The 25,597-nt window shown below is 35.2% G+C and overlaps 1 protein-coding gene across 7 annotated transcripts in view; it reads left to right on the top strand.

The window, feature by feature from the left end:
* The window catches only part of LOC106875928 (tubulin polyglutamylase ttll6), a 420,072-nt gene that overhangs the window by 159,452 nt on the left and 235,023 nt on the right, over positions 1 to 25,597 (top strand). For all 7 annotated transcript variants that reach the window (XM_014924244.3, XM_089344881.1, XM_014924246.3 and 4 more), the window contains one exon: positions 6,408 to 6,519. In XM_014924244.3, the coding sequence (XP_014779730.1) occupies positions 6,408 to 6,519 (112 nt within the window). The remainder of the gene's footprint in view (positions 1 to 6,407; positions 6,520 to 25,597) is intronic.

Raw genomic sequence — 25,597 nt, 5'->3', positions numbered from 1 at the left:
AATTAAGATTGTTTCTATGTAATTGATAATGAGAAATGTTCACCTGATTGATATTGATGAGAAACTGCTCCATATGTAGGTGTCGATGCCAGCAGGTAAACTGGACATAAATTGTACATGAACTTCCAGATTGTTATAGTATGTTATCGGTGTGTTACAAATAGTAAAATAATTTTCTTCAACTGCTTATTGTCTAAGAAATAATATATTGACAAATAGTCTAATTTATTATCATACTGAATTTGCATTTCTTAGAAATTTCTTCAGGTTATAAAAATTCTGTTTCATTGAAATTTCTGTCATAGTTCAATTCTATTGTCATTTATTTATTTTTAACTACACCTTCAAATCAGACAAAAAAAAAAAGTAATTTTTTTCTTTTTTTTACTAAGTTTCTTGTTAACTCTTGGGAAATGAAAAAAAGGAAAAATAATTTGACTCACTCAAGTGAAACTCTCTCTGAAGTATATTTTGTAGTAGCCAAGTTTTTCATTCAGATAGGCAACAAGTCAATTTATTTGTATTTACTGCATCAGAATTAGCAAAATCACTTTCGAAAACTGTCAGGTACAAAGAATATCTAAATGTATTTAGGAAATTGAAAAAAAATGAAAAAAAATGAAGATTATTAGAAAGACGATAAAATCAAGACATTTTGACAAATGAGATCAAAAAGGAATACAAAAAAAATAAATATGGAAAAGTATTACAAATTCTGAGAACATTTTAAAAGAAATTAATGCAATTGATTACATGGAACAGTAAGATTCCATTAAACATAATCTGGAAATTCAATGGTCTTAAGTAAGATAAAGTACTGAAAGCACAAATTAAAGACTAAATATTTTAAATACCATTACCGATATAAAACCAAAGAAAGAAAAAATAAATGGAAAAAATAACTGTGGCTATAAATTCTACATGGTGAATTTTGTAAAATGTTTACATTTCATGAATGTATGTTATGTTATCTTTAATTTACTTTCAAGGATTCTAGGAAACATAATGGTTCTCTTTAATACATATATGTAAGAGTAATTGATTTTTACTTAAGCAAGTGACCAGAACAGTATAAGAATGAGTAAATAGATACATCAAATTTTTTTTTTTTTCCTGTTCTGAAGGACATTAACAGCATAAGTATAGTAAAGTGATTTCGACTGAGAAAGAAAAGGTCACAGATCCTCTTTCTTGATGTCTTACTATTATTGCATGCTGAGGACTAGATATTTGATAATAATAATTAGGATCTTATAAGGTGGTGAGCTAGCATGCTGCATTTCATTTGTCTTTGCGTTCTGAGTTCGAATTCACTAAGACTAACTTTACCTTTCATCCTTTCAAGGTTGATAAAATAAGTACTAGTTGAGCACATAATCGACTTACCCTGCCCCAAAAATTGCTGGCCTTGTGTAATAAAATTTGAAATCAATAATTACAATGTTATTGTTGATATTATTTAGTCCAGGTCAACCTTGAGCAAAAGCATTCCAACCATGGCCATCTGCTATTTTTCTTTTTTTTTTTTTTTTTGTATACCAGCAACTATATAGTATATTGTACTCTATACTTTATTTAAAATATTAGGATGTAATTCAACAGAAATTTGGCTACTGTTGCATAAAGGTTCCAGGTCGAAGAAACTGAAGAATAAATAAAACATTAGCAAAAATATTTTGTAGCTTTCAGTTATGTCCCTTTATTCTTTTATTCTTTTATTTGTTTCAGTCATTTGACTGGAGCACCGCCTTTAGTCAAGCAATGTTGGGGGGACAAACACAGATGCACAAACATATACATACATACATACATATATATATATACTCTTTTACTCTTTTACTCTTTTACTTGTTTCAGTCATTTGACTGTGGCCATGCTGGAGCACCACCTTTAGTCGAGCAAATCGACCCCAGGACTTATTCTTTGTTAGCCTAGTACTTATTCTATCGGCCTCTTTTGCCGAACCGCTAAGTTACGGGGACGTAAACACACTAGCATCAGTTGTTAAGTGATGTTGGGGGTGGGTGAGACAAACACAGACATACAAACACATACACACACACACATATATACATATACATACATACGACGGGCTTCTTCCAGTTTCCGTCTACCAAATCCACTCACAAGGCTTTGGTCGGCCCGAGACTATAGTAGAAGACACTTGCCCAAGGTGCCACACAGTGGGACTGAACCCGGAACCATGTGGTTATATATATATATATATGATGGTCTTCTTTCAGTTTCTGTCTACCAAAGACACTTGCCCAAGGTGTCATTCAGTGGAACTGAACCTGGAACCATGTGGTTGGGAAACAAGCTTCTTAACACATACCCACACCAGCACCTATATATGAAAATTATACAAAAAATGCTGGTCATATGGCGCAGGAGTGGCTGTGTGGTAAGTAGCTTGCTTACCAACCACATGGTTCCGGGTTCAGTCCCACTGCGTGGCATCTTGGGAAGTGTCTTCTACTATAGCCTCAGGCCGACCAAAGCCTTGTGAGTGAATTTGGTAGATGGGAACTGAAAGAAGCCCGTCATATATATATATATGTGTGTGTGTGTGTGTGTGTGTGTGTGTGTATTTGTTCCCCTAACATCGCTTTGACAACCGATGCTGGTGTGTTTACGTCCCCGTAACTTAGCGGTTCGGCAAAAGAGACCGATAGAATAAGTACTAGGTTTACAAAAAAATTAGTCCTGGGGTTGATTTGCTCGACTAAAGGCGGTGCTCCAGCATGGCTGCAGTCAAATGACTGAAACAAGTAAAAGAGTAAAAGAGTATGTATAAAATGCATCAAATCATGCCCGCTTGTTCAAGACTGATTTGAAGACTAAACAACAGCAACAACATGCTCTAATTAACATTTAATCTTAACAAATTGATCTTTAACCTCTAATTTTCTGGAAATATTTTCATTAACTTGTCTCAGTGTATTATAAGTCTTTGATGCTGTTGGTTCCTTGCAGTGCTGTGGGGTGTAATTTTAATGATACCACCTGGTATGTGACTTCTACTTAATTGATGATATTGATACAGGTTGCTTATGTAAACAGGAATCCTGCTTTTTATATGAAATTCAAGGTAGCTGTTTGCACTGACTTGCTATTATAGTTCCTTGTTTACTTTGGATCAAATATTGGATAGTGTTGTTCACAGTATAGGCTTACTTTACAGCATCAAAGGTTTATAATGGTTTTTCTGACATTTGCCTAAAGCTGTATCATATCTCTTCCATCATTATCATCATTATCGTCATCACCGCTACCATTATCATCATCATCATCATCATCATCACTGTCATCATCATCATCATCGTCATCATCATTTTCTTAATGTCCACTTTTCCATGCTACATGGGTCGGATGGAATTTTGTTGAGGCTCATTATCCACGGCTGGATGCCCTTCCTGACACCAACCCTCACACGTTTGCAAGCAAACTAATATTTCCTCAAGGCCAGACATGTTTTCATGAAAGATAGGAAATGGTTTCTATTTGCAAGTTAGTGACAACTCATTTAAAACAACCATGTGATGTTACGACAAGTAGACAGTAACACACACACACACACACACACACACACACACACACTCACACACACACACACATGCACACACACACACATACACACATACGCATACACACTCACATACGACAGGCCTTCCTTAGTCTGTCCATCAAGTACCCTCACAAGGCTTTGTTTGGCCCAAGGCTTTTGTAGAAGATACTTCCAATGGAGACTGTTAGATCATTTCTTGAATCATTTAATGGATTACACAGATACAGAATCAATGCATAAGTCTTTTTTGAACTCCAAATTGCAATAGTAACTTGGCTCAAGATCTGTTATCTATTCTTGACAATACTCTGAATTGTAACGTTAAAGTACCTTCCCCAAAGATATAACAACATACCTGTGAAAGTCGTTCTTTATCTTCCAGTTCAACTCTGACTGAGTGGACTTATGACTAAAAGCCTTCTAGTCAGGATGATCTATCTTTATTCTCAGACGAGATATAATTTGAGGAGGGAAATTTGGCTGCTATTTCCAGGAGGGCAAGTGACCATGTTGAGGCTTTCTCTGTAGCACCTCTTGCAAATTTGTTTTGTTCACGAGTATCAATCTTTAATCAAATCCCATATCTGTTTCTAACATTTAATATCTACAAGTACTTTAAATTAAAGTAACATATTCTTAACTTTATTTTTCTATTTCAAGGCTTTTGTTGTTTATATTTCTGTTTTAGTACTACAAAAAAAATATTTAAAGGTATTGATTGGTGTCATATGAAATTTCATCAAATTCCTCTTTTTATTTACCATTACCAGTATCTCAGGTGAATTGCTTTAAAAATTTTTTTCCTGGCATTGTTGTGGATAGTTTGAAACAAATCATGTTTATGATTGTAGGTCATCAGTTTTACAAATACCTGTTGTTCCTAAGCTATGAGTCACAGTACAAAGCTAAACCATTTTATTTTCAAATATTTGATGAAAATTTTATAGAATGTAAAATATTCATGAATGTTTTACACAATATGGCATGTACATATGGGCACTAACCAAAATTAACTGGAAACAAAATGTAATGGATATTTCTCCAAAAAAGTATCAAACATGAAGTGTGCCATATTGTAATATGTTCATTTAGAAATGTTTTGAAATGCTTTAGTAGTTGTTTGAAATTTAAATATTTGAAAGTGGATCACCCAGGATTATTGTTTTGACAAAATGGGTTATGATGTCAAGACTCTTGCTTTATACTATACATACAAGCAACTTGCATGTACACACACACAAACACACACACACACATGCACACACTTACACATCCTGTTCCATTTGAAACAGTTATGCAAAAGAAGTAAAATCAGTAACAATTGTTCCATAAAGATTTGGTAGCTAACCTTCTATTGGGTCATCTTAAGACATGAAGAAAAGCAAAATAAACAAAATAACAAGAAGGAAAGCAAAATAACAAAATAACAACAAAAAGCAAAATAACAAAAAGAAAAAAGAAAGCAAGAAAGAAGCTGATATTTTCTCAACATTCAGAATGTTGTATCATTACATAAATTCTATTTTCCCCTCTTATTAATTATTTATTTAGAAATAAGGCTGTGAGCTGGCAGAAATGTTAGCACATCAAGCATAATTGTTAGTGGCATTTTGTCCCTTTTTATGCTCTGTGTTCAAATTTTGCTGCGGTGGTCTTTACCGTTCATCCTTTCGGGGTCGATAAATTAAGTACCAGTGAAACACTAGGGTCAAAGTAATCAGCTAATCCTCTACCCCGAAATTTCAGGCTTTTAGTAGAAAGCATTATTTAGTTAGGAAGGGCATCCAGCTGTAGAAACTCTGCCAAATTTAGATTGGAGCCTGGTATTGCCATCCGGTTTCACCAGTCCTCAGTCAAATTGTCCAACCCATGCTAGCATGGAAAGCGGACGTTAAACGATGATGATGATGATGATGAAGTAAGGTGGTGAGCTGTCAGAATTGGTAGCACACCGGGCAAAATGCCTAGTGGTATTTCATCCCTCTTTATGTTCTGAGTTCAAATTTTGCCAAGTTTGACTTTGCCTTTCATCCTTTCATGGTCGATAAAATAAGTCCCAGTTGAGTACTGGGGTCAATATAAATGGCTTAACCTCTCCCCCAAAATTGCTGGTCTTGTGCCGAAACTGTTATTTAGAAGTAATATTAATAAGTACCAGTCAAGTATTGGGGTCAATGTAATCGACTCACCCCACTGACCTCTAAAACTTCTGGCTGTGTATCCAGAATTTGAAACCATTGTTTACTTAGAATTGTTCTGAGTTTAAATCTCATTGACGTTGACTTTGACTTTCATCCCTTTGGGGTCAAGAAAACAAAGTAGTGATCAAGCATTGGTGTTAATCTAATCAACTTGACCCTCTTCTACTCCTAAAATTGCTGACCTTGTGCCAGAGATTGGAATAATTATTTAGTTAGCAGAAGAGGAGTTCAACATTATGATGTTTGTATGAGCTTTGCACACCCACACTGTAGATGTTATGGTTCATATTCTACTTGAACTTATGTACATTGTAAATATGGAGAAGGTGCTTCCAAATATTCATAGTTCTGTGGAGGGTTGATTGAACAAGGGCCTTGGTGTCAGTAAAGATGGTGAGGATTGAATGAAAGACAGAAACACTGAGCGGGTTTCATGTGAGCCAGTGCACAGCTTAATAATTCAGAAGAGTGGAAAGCATTTTTAATCAGTCTTTACTGATCAGTTGGATGGACATTTTAAAATTTGTTACGCAGTATTACATGTTTGTATGTGTTGCAGCAATACCATTCCAATCATTTCTATTCAGTACCATTGCATATAAAGTTAATTGTATTTATATTTATATTTGTGTCTGCAGTGAGTGTTGGTGAAGAGGAAGAAGAATATTTTGGAGAAGATGATTCAAAAGATTTTATCTCTTCAAACAAAAAGACCAGTACAAAGAAGAAGAAGAAAAGACGAAAGAAAAAGTAAGAACAGAATGGTCTTCTTTTACTTTTTCTCATTTATCTATTTTCTTTTTTGTGACATTCTGATTATTAATGTGTTGATATTTCCGAGTTTATCCTTCTTAGTGCATGATTCATTTGAATGCAATAATTAACTAGGAAAGACAGAGTTTCACAAGCTGATAGAGGTAGATGGCTTGACTAATATTATTAACTTGCCGGTTATATTGGCATTGCATCCAGGCTTGTCTTCTCATTAATAACTTACTTTTTATTGATTGCAAAGCGACCTTACTATTCAAAACTAATCAAGCAAATTATTAAGTAACTAAAACTATGCATTAATCAAAATGATGGTATAAAATATTTATTAATTTATCCAACAACATAATTTTGTGCATGGTTTGGTCATCTGAATTTTCATGTAATTTTTATTAAGCAAATCCCTGTCTGAAGTTGTTGGTACAGTAATTCATAATTAGTCCATAGAACTACATTGAGTCTTGCATAAATTCATTTGGGAAGTTACACACTTATTGTTAAGGTGGACACTTTTATGTTTTGATACATACACACACGCAGACACATATTCTTCTTATTTTCCATGCTATTATAGGGAAAACACACACACACACATACACACATGTGTGTGTATGTATGTATGTAAATATGTCTATATATATATATATATATATATATATATATACATATATATATATATATCAAAACAGACTAAGAATAGGATGGAGAAAATTCAGAGAGCTTTTACCTCTGTTGGCAACTACAAGGCTCTCTTTCCAAGTGAAAGGAAGGCTGTATGATACATGTATACGAACAGTAATTCTACATGGTAGTGAGACATGGGATCTGAATGTAGAGGACATGTGAAGGCTAGAGAGGAATGAGACTAGTATGCTCTACTGGATATGCAATGTAAGTGTACATGTGCAACAGAGTGGTTGTGTGTTGAGAGAAAAGTTAGGCATAAGACAAATTAGATGCAGTGTGCAAAAGAGAAGACTACGCTGGTTTTGTCATGTGATGCAGATGTTGATAGTTCCTTAAAGAAATGCTGATCACTCAAAGTGGATGGAACTCATGGAAGAGGGAGACTCAAGAAGATAAGAGAAGTACGAAAGAATGACCTCAGGACACTGAACCTTTTGGAGGAGATGACAATGGACCAAGATATCTGCAATTTTGCTGTACTCAAGAAGACCCATTCTCCACAGCAGAAGTGTTAAGGCCATTCTTCTTGATGGAGAGGACTGACCTGTTAGAGTCCTGTGACAGCATCACATAAAAAGCACTTGTGCTGGTGCCATGTAAAAGCAGTTGTGTTATTGCCACATTAAAAGCACCCAGAACACATTTTGAAGTGATTGGTACTAGGAAGAGCATCCAGCTGTAGAAACCAAGCCAAATCTCTAGCTTGCTAGCTCTGGTCAGAATGTGCAGCCCAAGCCAGCATGGAAAGTGGACATTAAAGGATAATGATGATAACACACACACACACACACACACACACACACACACACACACACGTGTTATGCTTAGAAGTGATGTACTGTACTTGAATTGTTATACTTGGTTGAGTAGTATAAACCATACCAAATCCTTGATAGAATATCCAGCTAAATCAAGTAAGGACAGACTAACTTGTAATGGCTTGGAGGCATATGACATATAATAATACAATCAAACTTAACATTCATATTTTGGTATTAACTGAAGAAGATGTTATGTAAAAGATGAATTCTTCTCACCTGCTTAGTGATCAGAAACACATATTAAACACATTCAAAAATATCAATATTTGGTTTGACTTTATTATTATATATTTTATAAGCTTAAGGCTTATAAGCGACCACTGTGTAATGACTAAAGATAATAATGTAATATTGGGGCATATAAACCCTCCATGGAAAAAAAGTAAGGTTTTCATATCAATGCATACAAAACCCCTACATTTTTCTGTCAAAGGTTTATATGCCCCAATACTAGACTATTTTCTTTAGTCATTACACGGTGATCACTTATAAACTTTAAGCTTGTAGAATATTATCATTATTTACAGAAATGTAAAGAACTGACATTGCTTACCAAAGATCATTGCATATTTTATATATACATATGTGTGTGTGTGTATGTGTGCATGTGTGTATGTGTGTGTTCTTTGTGAACCTTTGAATGATAAAAATGACCAACCTCAGAAAGAGTTGCTTAGTTGAACATCGGAAGGAATTATTGATATTTATGATGGTTTTCTTTTCTAGTGTTTTGTTTCAGTTTTGTCTCTTCGAAAGGCTTGGACACATTGTCAATATTTTTTTGTATTCTGTGATGCCCTATCAATTGCATTTTTCTTCCAATTTCCCACATAAATAATCCCCTGTGTCAGATCAAATTTAAAAGCAGTCTTTGTATCTTAACCTTTGGTTTCTCAGGGTCACCCACAGAACATAGTTCTCCATCGAGAAAATGTTTTGGGATTCTTTCATCTTCTCTCTATGAACTATATGATCTCGGTTTGCTGCAATGCAAAAGAGCATTTATGTTTATGACATTTGCTAACCTCAACATCACTCACGTAGTCTCTGCAAGATATTTGCAAAATTCATTGAAGATACTTTGGCTGCAAAAACTCTTACAGTGTGTTCATGTTTTAAATAAAATGTTCAAATTTGTTTTTAAGTAATTCAACAAAGCAGCCAAAATGTATGCCCTGAAGATAGATATTTTAGTGTCATTATTGCTATGGTTGACTGTACTAGTTACTCAAATTTACATGAGCTATGGTGAGTTGATAAATCATCATCATCATCATCATCGTTTAACGTCCGCTTTCCATGCTAGCATGGGTTGGACGATTTGACTGAGGACTGGTGAAACCGGATGGCAACACCAGGCTCCAGTCTGATTTGGCAGAGTTTCTACAGCTGGATGCCCTTCCTAACGCCAACCACTCAGAGAGTGTAGTGGGTGCTTTTACGTGTCACCCGCACGAAAACGGCCACGCTCGAAATGGTGTCTTTTATGTGCCACCCGCACAAGCCAGTCCAGGGGCACTGGCAACGATCTCGCTCGAAAATCCTACAGGAGCCAGTCAGGCGGTACTGGCAACGGCCACGCTCAAAATGGTGCATCTCATGTGCCACCCGCACAAGAACCAGTCCAGGGGCACTGGCAACGATCTTACTTGGCTTGCCGGGTCTTCTCACGCACAGCCCATTTCCAAAGGTCTCGGTCCGTAGTCATCGCCTCGGTGAGGCCCAATGTACGAAGGTCTTGCCTCACCACCTCAGCCCAGGTCTTCCTGGGCCTACCTCTTCCACGGGTTCCCTCAACTGTTAGGGTCTGCAAAAAGAGGAAGAAAAAACACAAACAAATAGAGCATATAAGATGATTATCAATCATATTAATGAAAAAATTTAGGATTACAATTACAAAGACACACACACACACACACACACACACATCACACACACACATGCATACATACATACATTTAAATACACTGATATTCTTTTACTCTTTTATTTGTTTCAGTCATTTGACTGCAGCCATGCTGGAGCACTGCCTCTAGTCAAACAAATTGACCCCAGGACTTATTCTTTGTAAGCTTAGTACTTATTCTATCAGTCACATTTGCTGAACCACTAAGTTACAGGGACATAAACACACCAGCACCAGTTGTCAAGCGATGTTGGAGTGACAAATACAGGCACACAAACACACACACATACGATGGGCTACTTTCAGTTTCCATCTACCAAATCCACTCACAAGGCTTTGCTCGGCTCGCGGGTATAGTAGAAGATGCTTGCCCAAGGTGCCATGCTGTGGGACTGAACCTGGAACCATGTCGTTGGTAAGCAAGCTACTCACCCTGCTGTCACTCCTGCACCTATGCATATGTATTCATAAGTTTACCTCTATATATATCTATATCTATCTATCTATCTATCTATCTATCTATCTATATATATATATATATATATATATATATATATATATATATAAAATATATATATATACAGGGGTTGGACAAAATAATGGAAGCATCTAGCCTCATAACATCATAATTTTGAAATATCTATATAACCATCAAAAGCTTGTTTATTTTTAAGTTTTTTTTATTTATTATTAGTGTTGCTTAATATATTTTGCTAAAATTGCTGTTCCTTTTCAGATGTCATCACAAAAAGGTAATTAAAATTCATTAAAATGGCAGATCTATTGAACTTTCAAAGAGGTCAAATTGTTGGTGCTTGTATGGCAGGTGCTAGCATAACAAAAGCAGCCAAAATGTTAGGTGTATCATGAAGTACTATCTTGAAAGTAGTTACAGCCTTTGAGAAAGAGGGAAAAACCTCCTTGATGAAACAAAACTCTGGAAGAAAACCGAAGCTTACAGATAGGGACTCTTACCTGAATTGTTAGAAAGGATCCCAAAAGTACAGCTCCCAAAATTACTGCAAGAGCTTAATGACCACCTCGAGAACCCAGTTTCCACAAAAACTGTTCACTGGGAGCTGCACAAAGCCGGATTTCATGGGGAGCGGGGAGGCTACAATCAGAAAACCACTACTTTCAAAAACAAATGCTGCAAAGTGTTTTGAGTGGAGTAAAAACCTACAGAATTGGTCTCTAGAGCAGTGGAAGAATGTTATTTTCTCAGACAAGTCATCCTTTACCCTATTTCCGACCACCAGCCAAGTAAATGTGTGGAGACAGCCAAAAGAAGCATTTGACCCAGACTGCCTTCTTCCACCTGTTAAACATGGAAGAGGATCTGGGGGGGGGGGGCTATATCTTGGAAATCTGCTGGCCCAGTAGTTTCCCTTCATGGCAGAATTAATAGTCCAGACTATTTAAGCATTTTATCTGACCAAATTCATCTTATGGTTGCGGAACTGTTACTGGAGGGATGATAATGCACCAATTCACAAAGCTAATGTTGTTACTGAATGGCACAAGGAACATTCTAGTGAAGTTGAACATCTTATCTGGTTACCACAGTCCCCAGACTTCAATATTATTGAACATTTTCATGGTGCATTTTAGAAAAACAATCAAGGAATTGATATCCTCCACCATCATCACTACAAGAACAGAAGACTGTTTTAGCTGAAGAATGGACAAAAATTCCTTTGGAAACAATTCAAACTATGTACGAGTCCATACCTGGTAGAATTCAAGCTGTAATTACTGCCAAAGGTATTCCTACCCCATATTAAAATAAATTTGTTTGAAATTTTAAGGTATTTCCATTATTTTGTCCAATCACTGTATATACATACATATACATATATATGGGGTTTTACATTAACTATTCCATGCTCATATGGGTTGGAAAGGACTTTGTGTATATTTTTTATGTGTGTGTGCGTGTGTGCATGCGGGCATGTGTCAAATGTTCCCAAACTCATCTTCTGATACCCACTCTTCTATCGGTCTTCTATATTATCCTGTTTTCTTCACCTCTCTCTACTCTGAACTGATATCCTCTGTGTTCAACTCATCTGTCACACTATTTTCAATCAGTCACTTACTAGACATCCATCTTTTCCCCTTTTCTATCCTACTTTCTCTCATATTCTTATTGTAACCAGACCTTGTATCTCTTTCTTTCTCTCTTTCACTTTCCAGATGAGCAAGCCGTGTATTCACCTCTTCAGCAATACACCTGCTCCTCTCCCTCTATCATAGTTCCTTATGCCTCTAGTTTATAACCCACTCAGTTGAGGTGTCTTACCTTGTTGCTCCTTAGTGGCCCTAACCAGTGATGGTGCCTTGTAAAAAGCAGCCAGCACATTCTGTTAAATGGTTGGCATTAGGGAATGTATCCAGCTGTAGAAACTGTGCCAAAGCAGGTATAGAACTTAGTAGAGCTCTCTGGCTCATCTTTTCTAGTCAAACCATCCAGCATGGTAAAAGGACATTAAATGATGACGATGATGATGATCAGTTATCCCTCGGTTTACACAATGATTAGTTTGCATGGTTTCATTTCAGTGTGATTTTCAATTTGGTTGTAATTGTTTTTCTGTGTGTTTTACTTTACTCACACCATTTTCAAATATCACTTTGTAAATTTATTGTTTCCATTTCGTTTTTTTTTTTTTCTTCATTTCCCTTTCTTACGTTTATTTCACTTTTAAGCTACTGCGGTAGACTATACACTAAAGTAGCACGCATTAAAGCAATTTCTTTTTTATTTTGTAGTCTGTTAAATATTATTGAGATTAAGAAATAGCGTTTCATACATCAGACCAAAAGTAAGTGAGAGTCAATTTCTCGGGAGACAAGAACTGAAATATTAAATCAACTTCAGATTGGAAATGACTTGATAGAAACTGTGAAACAGTTCAAAATAGGCAAAACAACTCTGAGAACACCTAAAAGAAACAAAGATTGTATCGTATTATAATTGTACAACCTTCAATAAGTTTAAACATGTGCATATATAGTAACATTATAGAAACAACAAAGAAAGTGATATTATTTTGGATAGAAGATAAAACTAAAAGATTGCCTATAGTCATCTTTGCTGTAAGACAAAGAGTAGTAAGAATTTTTAACCTAATCAACATTACAAATCAGAATCTAATCAACTACAGTTTGGATTTTCAGGCCGTAAGAGATGGCTTAAAAAATTTTGAAATCAAAGCTTTCTTTCTACATATTATCAAAGTTGTATGGCAAAGATGGTTCAAGTGATAAGAAAGCTGACCAAGAATTTAGCTTGTGTCATAATTAACTAAAATAATAAGTTTCTGTTCTTTAAAACAAATATTTAATGCTGACAAAATTGGTCTATTCTGAAAAAGAATTCCAAAGAGAATGTTTATACTATGAACAATGAAATGATTTGCAAGTTCAGTACATCTCAAGATGAAGCCAAAATAATTATGGTGCTGCAATGCTTTAGTTGGCTGTTTTCTAAGTGTTGAATTTGTGAGCGAATGACAAGTTAAAAAAAAAAAACTCCTTTGATTTACATGGTTTTGGTTTGCATGGTGACTTGTTGCATTTGAATAACAGCAGCACAGTAAGACTTATTGTCAGACATCAAAGTATTTGTAAGATATATGTTGATCCATGTGCACATGTATATTTTTGTATAATCATTGATGCACACACTTACACACAAGTAAATATAAATATAGATAGATATGCATCTACACAAACATGCATACAAATGTGCATATATGTATGTATATTCATCCATCAATCCATCCATCCATCCATATATATATATATATATATAAACATACATGCATACATATATATGTATATATATATATTTCATGTTTTCCCATGATTTGTTTTGATTCTCTGTTCATGTTTAGTGCTTAACCGGTGTTTGGGGGCGTTGGAAGCATTGATACATAAATGTTGAATGATGAGAATGAATGCTCAACACCACATTGGTGGATAGCATTTCTTTATTTGTGTACTAAGACTGGCATTGGTAAGCTGGTCACATGGAGCAAAGATGCTCATTTCTATTTTGGATAAAATGGAAATGAACACCATTCCTCCATGTGATCAGCTTGAAAAATTATTGAGATATTAAGATATTTTTCTTAACATGAAACCAATGGTAGCCTTAGTATACAAATAAAGAAATTCTATCCACCAATACAGTGTTGAGCACTTATTCTCATTGCCTGACATTTATATATATATATATATATATATATATATATATATATATATACAACCAGTACATGTGATTTTGGCAAAATGATCCTCTCAAGATACAAAACAAATATATATAAACATATACATACATACTCAATCTCATGTGCACACACACACACACACACACACACACACACATACAGACACACACACGCACGCACACACACACACACACACACACACAGATTCTCTATGGCCAGATGTCCTTGTTGTCAACCTTCACCTGTTTTTCCAAAGGTTCTACACAGTGGGACTGAACTTGAATCCATGTAGTTTCTAGGTGAGCTTCTTAACCACGCAGCCATGTCTGTTGATGAGTCTTTCATCTTTTTTTACTGATATCTAACATACATTTTTTTCATTCCCGCTTGTGTTGTTCTGAGCTTCTGTTTCGTGTTTTTCGTCTCAACTTGTGTTTCTGTTCTGTAAGTCATTGCTGAAATAAAACACTGGTCAAACACACTACACTTCAGGCATAGTGGCATCTTAATTTTCATGGTGTCATTTAATTTGCACCATTCAGCTTGATTTCATCTTTTCACTGACTGTTATTCTACTTTTGTCAGCTGTCCAAAATAAATATATTTGCCAGTTATTATTATAGTATCATAGTCGACTTTGATGACTTCACTTGTTGCATGACTGCTGACCATAACTTGTGATTTCTTCATATTTATTTTAGTCCTGTCTTGTTGCTTTCACTGTTCAGTTCATTGAATCTTTGTTCCAGTTCACGAGCATCATTTCAGAAGACTATGTCATCAGTAAAGCGTAAATGACTTAAAAATTCACCAATTACATTTATTCCTTTTTCATTTCAGTTAAGCTTTATAAAGATGCCTTCTAGTGCAGCATTAAAGAGTTTGGGCGATATTATATCTCATTTCCTTTCTATTCTTTCAATATTGATTTTTTTTTTTTCACTTTCAGTGTGAAGTCTTATAGATGATGTTCTCTGGTTATAGGTTTTCTTAATAATCTTTATATAAGTTTGACATATTCCCTGATCAATAAAAGTACAGCTGGGATTGCAATAGATTCAAAGGCTTTCTCATAATCAATAAAGTCTAAACATAAAGGTTGCTTATATTCTTCATGTTTCTGGATAGCTTGGTTTGTGACCTGTAAATAGTCATTTGTTGAAAATGCACTTCTGAACTTTACTTGTTCCTTTGGTTGATTGAAGTCTAAGACTGTATTGATGGTTTTTGTGAGCACTTTGGTGAATAGTTTATACAAGTTAGAAAGGATACTGATACTTCTGTAGTTTTTAAGATCTTTTATGCACCATTTATTATATAAAAGTATCGTGATGGCATTGTTGCAGCTGCTGGTGATTTCATTTAATTTGATGTGTTCTTTGAAGATATCTGCTAGCTGTCTACAAACTGAAGCAAAATATTTGGTTGGGAGGAGAGTAAAAGTTTATGGGGGAAAGATAAAACTTTTCCATTTGGCTAAAGGAAGCTTATGGATGGGAAGTGGGTATCCAGTATCTAAGTATTAATTTTCTCATGTATGCAGGAGCTGAAGAGGTCCATCTTAGCATTAATATACAATCTAGGTTACCACAAGTTATTTAGATATATGCTCTTTTCTAAAATACATGGCTTGATTTCTTGGTAACATTCATACAATTTGCATTTTTCAGCAGTCTTCCTAATGATGTTATATATCTTTTAACTGCCAAGTATAGCATGTGAGTTTTGTGGTATTTTGTCTTTTGATGTTTATGAATGGTTGTGAAATTGTCACTTGTTACACAGTCATTCAGCTACATGCCATTGTGTGTCTGCATAAACACATTATCTCAATAATTGGGGTGGCTTTATATGATGTAATTTGTTTCATGCTATGAATGCAGCTATAAATAACCTGAACTCTATGCCTATTGAACAATCCTGTATTTGTGCTAGGAGAAAAGTGTCTATTAAAATTAAGAAGATATCTAAATTAGACTTAATATTGAGAAAAGGAGTGAAGAAGTTGAATATCTCACAATAGAACAAGTAAGGATTTGCCACTTAACACTACTTCTAGAAGTACCATTCCACCTATGTCAACATGGAAAAAGCAGATGTAACAATGTTGATCAGGATTTTGATGTGTGTGTGCATAAAGGAAAACATATGGCATTATGATTAGGCAACTGAGCTCAGGTTCACTTCCCAATCCAGGAAATGTGCTGTGTCCATGGGCAAGACATTTTATTTTGCACTGCTTCATTCCACTTAGCTAGCAAAAAAGAAATATTGTGGATGATAGAGCACCTGGTAAGAATCAAATGTGTATGGCAGTGTTAACAAGTCAGTTATATAACCAATAAACCTTCAGGCATAAAGAGGGATATGTTCAGTAGTGGACATCTGTATACTCTCTTAACCCATATATATATATATAAACAAACATGCACATGTATATATATCAAATGTCATTAATGTTAGACAGGTGTGCAGAAATATGTGGGCATGAGAGAAGGTCCTTTCAGCACCAGATTTAACAACTGCAAGTCCTCTTTTAAGATCCAGGAGTGGCGAAATGTTACTGGCCTAGCAAGGCACATATGGTCACTGAAGGAAAGTGCTGTGGATTACATTATCATGTGGAAAGCACTGGAGAGGTGCAAACCTTATTTCAATAGTAGATGGATTTGCAACAACCAGCTTATTACTTACAAGTGCACACATATGTATACATATGCATTTACACATGATTTAAAGTTGGTCCTTCCTCTATTTCCACGTCCCTCTTTCAAATCCATGTGAGCATTAGCATGTGTATGTATGTGTGTGTACTTGTTTACATTTGTGCTCTATGAAAGTCATGAGCTACAAGCAGTGTTGTCATTTTTCCTACCAAAAAATTGACTGCTCACTTTGTTCATTTAATGAGAAGAAATCAGAAAAGCAGTTAAAGGCTGATGACAGGAAAGACACCCATCAATACTCCAGTGCAATAGTTTGTGTGTGTGTGTGTGTGTGTGTACAATAATTACAATAATTCAATCATGCTGTTGGCAAATAAGTCACTTTTTAGGTTTCACCATACCTGTTTATACATGTTTAAAATATTATCTGTGGATGGTGGATTTATGCTAAGATGTAATCAATGGAAACATCAATAATATGCTACTGAAACAGCTGTAGTATATTTTAAACCCCATTTGTGATCTTCTTTTATACCTATGCCACACCTAGAATCAACTCTGAGTCAGATCAACAGTATATATTGGATATTTCATCAATTATATATACATATATATATATATATATATATATATATATATATATATATATATATATACATACATACATACATACATACATACATACACACACACACACACACACACACACACACATACATGCTGCAGTGAAAATAACTCTGACATCTCATTTTAACGGATATATTTACCAAAATTATATGAAAATATCTTGAAATATTAAAGAGTAAATGCAATCAATAAAATTGCCATTGGTTTCAACTACAGACTCCAGACGACTTTGGAACCTCCTGCAACTCTTCTGGACAGTCTCTTTGTTTAAGTTGGTAAATGCTGCCATAATCCTTGCCTTCAGTTTATCTTTGGTGTTACAAGGAATTCCTTTGCTCTCTTGCTCAACTGTGTCCCACACATAATAATCAAGAGGGTTGTAGTCTGAGGAGTTAGGTGGCCAGCTGTTAGGGGTGATGTGGTTGCAGAAGTTGTGTGACATCCATGACTAGGTTCTCCTGCTTGTGTGGCATGGTGCAGAGTCCTGTTGCCAGACATAGGGTTTTCTAGCAGCCACCCTCTTGATCCAGGGCAACACTACCTCCACCAAGCACTTGATGTAGGTCACTGTGTTGAGTCTGAGACCATGTGGGAAGATGAATGGAGACATAACGTTGGCATCACTGGTTATCACTCCAAACACCATGATGTTTACTGGATGTTTGATTTTTATTGCTCTCGGTACATGTCCTTAGATTGCACTGTCCTCAAATTGACACCCAAACACTCTGAAATGTTTGCATTGGAGCTTCCGGCATAAATGCTAAGCAGTACAGCATGTCATTTCCAAATTTCTGGCAGAGTGAATTGAGTCATGGTGCTGTTTTTCTCACAGATGGTGCCCAACCAACCCTATCATCCTATGTAGTCAATAAAATCAAAAGCAAACAATGTGCATGCATGAAATTAAAAATATAAAATGGTAACAATTTACCTATCGCACTCTCTCTCTCTCTCTCTCTCTCTCTCTCTCTCTCTATGTATATATATATATATATATATATACCTGCAGTACGCTACCAACAAATGAAACTTAATCATTGTTTTACCTTGCTGTGAACTCAATGTTATGACTCTCAGCCAGTCTTGGTGACCTGCTTGTTGTTGATATATCTAAATCCTAATAAATCCTGTAACTAATCCCTCTCTCCCTCTCTCTCTCTCTCTCTCTCTCTCTCTCTCTCTCTCTCTCTCTCTCTCTCTCTCTCTCTCTCTCCCTCTCCTTATATATGTATATATCATCATCATCATCATCATCATCGTTTATATATATGTATATATATATATATATATATATATATATATATATATATACATACATACATACATACATACATACATACATACATACATACATACATACATACACACACACATTATAAACTTTGGAAAAATTTGGTATGCATGAAACTCCCTAACAATAAATGCCTCCACACTGACAAATTCATACTAGATCAGTGGAAAATTCTGCCTACATTAGGAAATATGTATCTTAAGAACAATGTTAAGTTGCATTGATTTCACTGATAGAGAATATAAAAAGGAAGTTTAAGACAAACCAGAAGTTCATTGACCTGACCATATGTTTTAAAACACATATCTGCTGCTGCAGATGATGATGATGACTGGGATAAAATAAGTGGGTTGTGCTGCATTGATGCTAAGAAACGATTTTCTCACCAGATCAATTACTGTCAATTCATAATCAATGATTGCTTTAGTTGCAATAACATTTTCACAAGGGACCAATTAAATTCATTATTTTGCATATATGAAAGAGGTGTCCTTAACAATTTCCATTGTGTATTCTTTTACTCTTTGTAAATTTCATTACAAAATACAAAAACAAAAACAAAAAATAGCTGTGACAATAAACATGCAAAAAAGTTTTTTTTCTTTTTTCTTGTCACAAACCATAAGCGATTCATCTAAAATTTGGCAACGTAAATATGCTGTTGTTGTTGTTGTTGCTGCTGCTGCTGTTGTCATTACCTTAGCTCCAGGTTAGCTTTGATCAAGGACATCATGATCAAAGACATTTCAGCTTTGATTTTCTCATACCTTCATCTACACTATTTCTATTTACTTGTTTCAGTCATTTGATTGCGGCCATGCTGAAGCACCGCCTTTAGTCAAGCAAATCGACCCCAGGACTTATTCTTTGTAAGCCTAGTACTTATTCTATCGGTCGCTTTTGCCAAACCGCTAAGTTACAGGGACGTAATCACACCACCATCAGTTGTCAAGCGATGTTGGGGGGACAAACACAGACACACATACATATAAATATATATAGATATACATATATACGATGGGCTTCTTTCAGTTTCCATCTACCAAATCCACTCACAAGGCTTTGGTCAGTCCAAGGCTATAGTAGAAGACACTTGCCCAAGGTGCCACGCAGTGGGACTGAACCCGGAACCATGTGACTGGTAAGCAAGCTACCTACCACACAGCCACTGTCCTTTTATATTCTATCTTTTTACTTATTTCACTCATTTGACCGTGGCCATGCTGGGGCACTACCTTGAAACGTTCCAGTCGAACAAATCAACCCCCGGACCTACTCTTTCCTCTAAACCTGGCACACTTATTCTGTCGGTCACTTTTTGCTGAACTGCTAAGTTATGGAGATGTAAACACACCAACCCTGGTTGTCAAGCATTGGTGGGGGACAAACACAGACTCAAAGACACATACACAGATTTATACATATATATACATACATCTACCATTCTTATCTCAAGATGGTAGGTTTAATGTGATTTGAGGAAATTTGGCTGCTGTTTATAGCATGTTGAGTTACTATGCAAATAGAAACTCTCGTGTTTGCAAACTAAGTGTTCTGAGGAGTAACAAATATCTTATTGAACATTGTCAAGATAATACATCTGCACAACAAAATCTACCTCTGCTAATTCCATGTGTTCTATCAATATTTATGGTAATATAAAAGTGTGGAAGAAAAATCTTATGTTTATTAGACTTTATATGACTTTTATTAGATTTTATATGAAACATGAAAAGAAAATTAAAATTTCTTTGATGATTCTTTATCACTTGTCATCAGTTTCTGTCATGCATGTGTCAAAATCCTAAATGCACATATTTCACAAATGAAGCAAGCTTCTTGTTGCAAAGTGAATAGGTGAAAATTTCATTGAGATCAGAAAGCTGGTAGAAACTGTATTAAAGGATGAGTTAGGACAAGAAAAAGAAGGCATTAAAAAAAAGGAAGACATCAGTAGCATGCATAATGCAGAGTCAATCAATTTTCATGTGCTATGATGGCTATCAAAAATAACAAAAATTCAAAAGTTGATGAAATTCAACAAAGAAACTCCTTGCTGTCTGTTATAAAATGCTAACAAGAGAAAGGAAAATAACCTTGCACTCTCTATTAACACGCCCACGTATGTCAGTAATTTCTTCGTTGCTAAAATAAAAGCATGAACTTTCATTTCTGCTCTTCTAATCACTGCATTCCTAACAAATATTCAAAATGAAATTATCATCAGAGGATAATTTTGCCTCCACATGTGTGTTTTAAAAATCTTTTCTTGAACATATTCTCATTCTTGTAAGAATTGTCAATCTAAAATCTGGCTCAATGTAGGCCAGAAGGATTTGACTATCACAAGAGCAATTAATGCCAAACCTTTCTAGGTCTTACTTGTAATATTTAATTCTCTTTCATCACCAGGCTTATTGAAAAAATTATTGATATCATAAGAATTTTATAAATTTTTGGGAGAAAATGACACGTTTCCTTTTTGGAATAGCTGATCTCGAAGTATACAAGCTATAAATAATCCTTTTTACTATAGACACAACGTCTGAAATTTGATGGAGAAATGGGGCTGGTTGATTACACCAACCCCAATGCTCAACTGGCACATATTTCATTGACCCCCACCTCCCCAATAAGGATGAAAGACAAAGCTGACATCAGCATAATTTGTTGAGGCAGATTTTGATATTTTATCTATGTCTGGATGCCCTCCAGTCACTAATTCTTGCCTGTTTCCAAGCAAAATATTATTTTCCTAAAGCTAGACATGTTTATCAAAAAAGACTGGAAAGAAACAACCTGACTTGTGTGACAATGATGATGATATGGCTTATATCCATCATGTGATGTCTAGACAAGGATATACACATACACAATATATGTGTGTGTGTGTGTAACTATTTGGACTTTGGGTATATATCTCTTAGTATGTTGATTAAAGTACATTCATCATTCGGGCTACCTGATGTCATCCACAGTAACAATATGATTTACACTGGATCTACAACAGGAAATCCGCAGTGTTTGTTGAGTTTATAATTGATGAAGGAAACGGAAGATGGATTTAGTACGATTCTTTATTCAGCATGATGATTGTTTTGATCCATCCTGTGGCTGTCCCTTGGGGATAGGATATTGTGTGTCTAGTTGTGTTGCATCAATCAGTGCAGGCTGTGTCACTTCAGGTGCTTGGTGTAAAAAGAAGATATCCCACTCTCAGTGTACCCATGTACAATGAGTGAGAACAACATGCCAAGGAGAATTCTGTACATCTAGTAGGATCTCATTTTCTTCATACCAAGCACCTGAAGTGACACAACCTGCACTGATTGATGCAACAGAACTAGATGCACAATATCCTATCCCTAAGCGACAGCTACAGGATGGGTCGAAACGGTCATTGTGCTAAATCTGTCTTCCATTTCCCTCATCAGTTATGTGTGTGTGTGTGTGTGTACATATATATGCCAAAGAACCTCCTAAAGCTAGACACCAATATCTAGGCATTATTTGAGCTTAATTAAATTAGCTATGAATACAAGCCAATCAATATAAATGTAAGTGATCCCCACAAACTATCCAAAAACATTATTACATTTATGTATTTGTTTTAAAGGATTCTTCATGTGAAATCGTGTGTTGAAATAGGTTTTATTATATTTTGGGTTGGTAATTTTTTTTTTTTTTTTGCTTGCCAAGTAACCACGTTGCCCTATATACTCATTCTTCACTTCAGCTTTATTATTGTTCTTATTTTAGTGGCTTTTGTCTGACTTCTTCAACAGCTTTCCATCCCACAATTACTTTCCACTTTGCAATTATGAAGGACAACTCAGGATAATGAGACTAAGATATAAGAATTTCACATTCAAACATAAACAAGTGTACGTTCCCATCATCAGCTGCTATATGATGGGCTCTTTGCAGTTTTCATCTTCCAAATCCACTCACATGATTTTAGTTGGCTCAAGGCTATAGCTGAAGACACTTGCTCAAGGTGGGCTTGAGCCCAGGTCCGCATGGTTGGGAACAAGATTCTTAACCACACAGCCATGCCTGCTTAGGGTATATCATTAATCTCTTTAAGAATGGTATGAGTGTAACAAATTCTCATTTCAATTATACAAGTGAAGTGCCATGCACACGAAAATAAACATCTAGGTTTATAATTCAGTCCCTATGTTGTTTTTTCATTTGTTTTTCTATATTCTCGTAATTCTATTTCTGACCTTGACTTGCGAGTGACCTGTTTTCTTTCTTACTGTGTAACATTGAGCTTTACTTAAGTAAAGTGCATCATAAATGGAGAAACTGACCAAAAGCCTTTTATTTTGGCTCTGATTTAAGAATAGAAAGATTGTAGTGATTTAAGAAAATAAATGTTCTGGAATGAGAAATTCTGTGCATAAAATGGGAAGTACTTAAAACAGAACATTCTTACATAATATCCAATCAATTCTTTGCTGAGAATAGAACCTCTTTGAAAATCATGTAATAAATATTTGCTATAGAATCAAATATTTTTGTTTTACAGTGGCGTAATGACCACTTCTCATAAAATGAAAGTTCTTTGCAATAGCATTAAATAATTTCTTTTCTTTGTTTTGATGTTATTTTCGTTTTTATCCAAAATCTCTTCATACATATATGTATGTGTTCAAACCAGTATGTGTGTGTGTATATATATATAAATATATATATATGTATGTATGTATGTATGTATGTATGTTTGTATGTATGTATATTATGTATGTATGTATGTATGTATGTGTGTGCAGGGATGTTTTGTATAAACCTCCTCATACATACACATGCAAACACATGTGTATATATGTCCTTGTACATATATATATATACATGTACATAAAACATATATTTGCACACACACACACACACACACACACATTAATGCAGTTTGTGGAAGAAGACAAATTTTATGACCAATAATGGTTTTGGAACAGATCATCTTTACAAATATTACAAATTATTTTTGTCCAAGAATAGAATATTGCCTGCAAATTGATATAATTAAAAAAAAAATATCTTTTATAGAAATATTTTAGCACGACATGTAATTAATTCTTAGGAAAGTTTAATAAAATATCTCTACAAAGAATAGTCAGTTGGTTGTTACTTAAAAATATATGCTTTCCTTTCAAAAATTTTAGAAATCTAAATGTTGTTTGACTTATGTTGTTTCCATGTTGCTTAAACTTAATTATCTGGTTGAAAATAATGCAAGCTTTTTTTTTTTTCTTTCCGTAATGCAGTTAAAGAACAGTTGATTCTAAAACCATCATACTGTTCTGCTAAAGATTGGTACTAATAATTAGTTAGAATAATTCATGTATGAACTGTAATTTGAAGTTTAAAAATACAAAAAAAGGTGACAAAATCTAGATGAGGTTTGTAGCTTTGGAATTTATTGATGCAGTCTAGCTGGTGGTTTGTACAGAATATAAGCAACAGGCGTAAGAGTGGCTGTGTGGTAAGTAGCTTGCTTACCAACCACATGGTTCCGGGTTCAGTCCTACTGTGTGGCACCTTGGGCAAGTGTCTTTTACTATAGCCTCAGGCTGACCAAAGCCTTGTGAGTGGATTTGGTAGACGGAAACTGAAAGAAGCCCATTGTATATATGTATATATATATGTGTGTTTGTGTGTCTGTGTTTGTCCCCACCCAACATCGCTTGACAACTGATGCTGGTGTGTTTACGTCCCCGTGACTTAGCGGTTCGGCAAAAGAGACTGATAGAATAAGTACTAGGCTTACAAAGAATAAGTCCTGGGGTCGATTTGCTCGACAAAAGGCGATGCTCCAGCATGGCCACAGTCAAATGACTGAAACAAGTAAAAGAGTAAAAGCGGAACAATGAACTGTTGCAACAACAGTGAAGGAAAAGCAAAGAAATTACAACTGTAAACTTTTATTGTAATAATAATAATAATAATAATAATAATAATAATAATAATAATAATAATAATAATAATCCTTTCTACTATAGGTGAAAGGCCTGGAACTTGTGGGGAGGAGAATAGTTGATTACATTGATCCCTCTATGCAACTGGTACTTAATTTATCAACCCTGAAAGGATAAAAGGCAAAGTCAACCTTGACAGGATTTGAACTCACAATGTAGGGGCAGACAAAATACAGCTAAGCATTTTGTCCAGAATGCTAACAATTCTGCCAGCTTGCACCTTAATAATAATAAAAATAATAGTTTCAAATTTTGCAACAAGGATAACCATTTGTTGGGGAGGGGATGTGTCAATTACATGAACCCCAGTGTTCAATTGGTGCTCAATTTATCAACCCCAAAAAGATGAAAGGCTAAGTTGACCTCAGTGGAATTTGAACTCAGAAGGTAGCGGCAGACGAAATACTGCCAAGCATTTCACCCAATGTGCTAACGATTCTGCCAACTCGTCACCTTAATAATAATTATAATAATAATAACAATCCTTTCTACTATAGGCACAAAGCCTGAAATTTTGTGGGGAGGGGGCTAGTCGATGAGATCAACCCCACTACACAACTGGTACTTAATTTATTGACCCCAAAAGGATGAAAGGCAAAGTCGACCTCAGCAGGATTTGAACTCAGATCATAAGGATGGATGGAATACTGCTAAGTACTTTGTCTAGCATTCTTTTCATTTATTCTTTTATTTGTTTCAGTCATTTGACTGTGGCCATGCTGGAGCACCACCTTTAGTCAAACAAATCGACCCCAGGACTTATTCTATCAGTCTCTTTTGCCAAACCTCTAAGTTATGGGTACGTAAGCACACCAGCATTGGTTGTCAAGTGATGGTGGG

This window comes from Octopus bimaculoides, chromosome 2, assembly GCF_046866305.1.
Source record: "Octopus bimaculoides isolate indiv1 chromosome 2, ASM4686630v1, whole genome shotgun sequence".
Taxonomy (NCBI): domain Eukaryota; kingdom Metazoa; phylum Mollusca; class Cephalopoda; order Octopoda; family Octopodidae; genus Octopus; species Octopus bimaculoides.
This window is presented reverse-complemented; position numbering and strand designations above follow the sequence as displayed.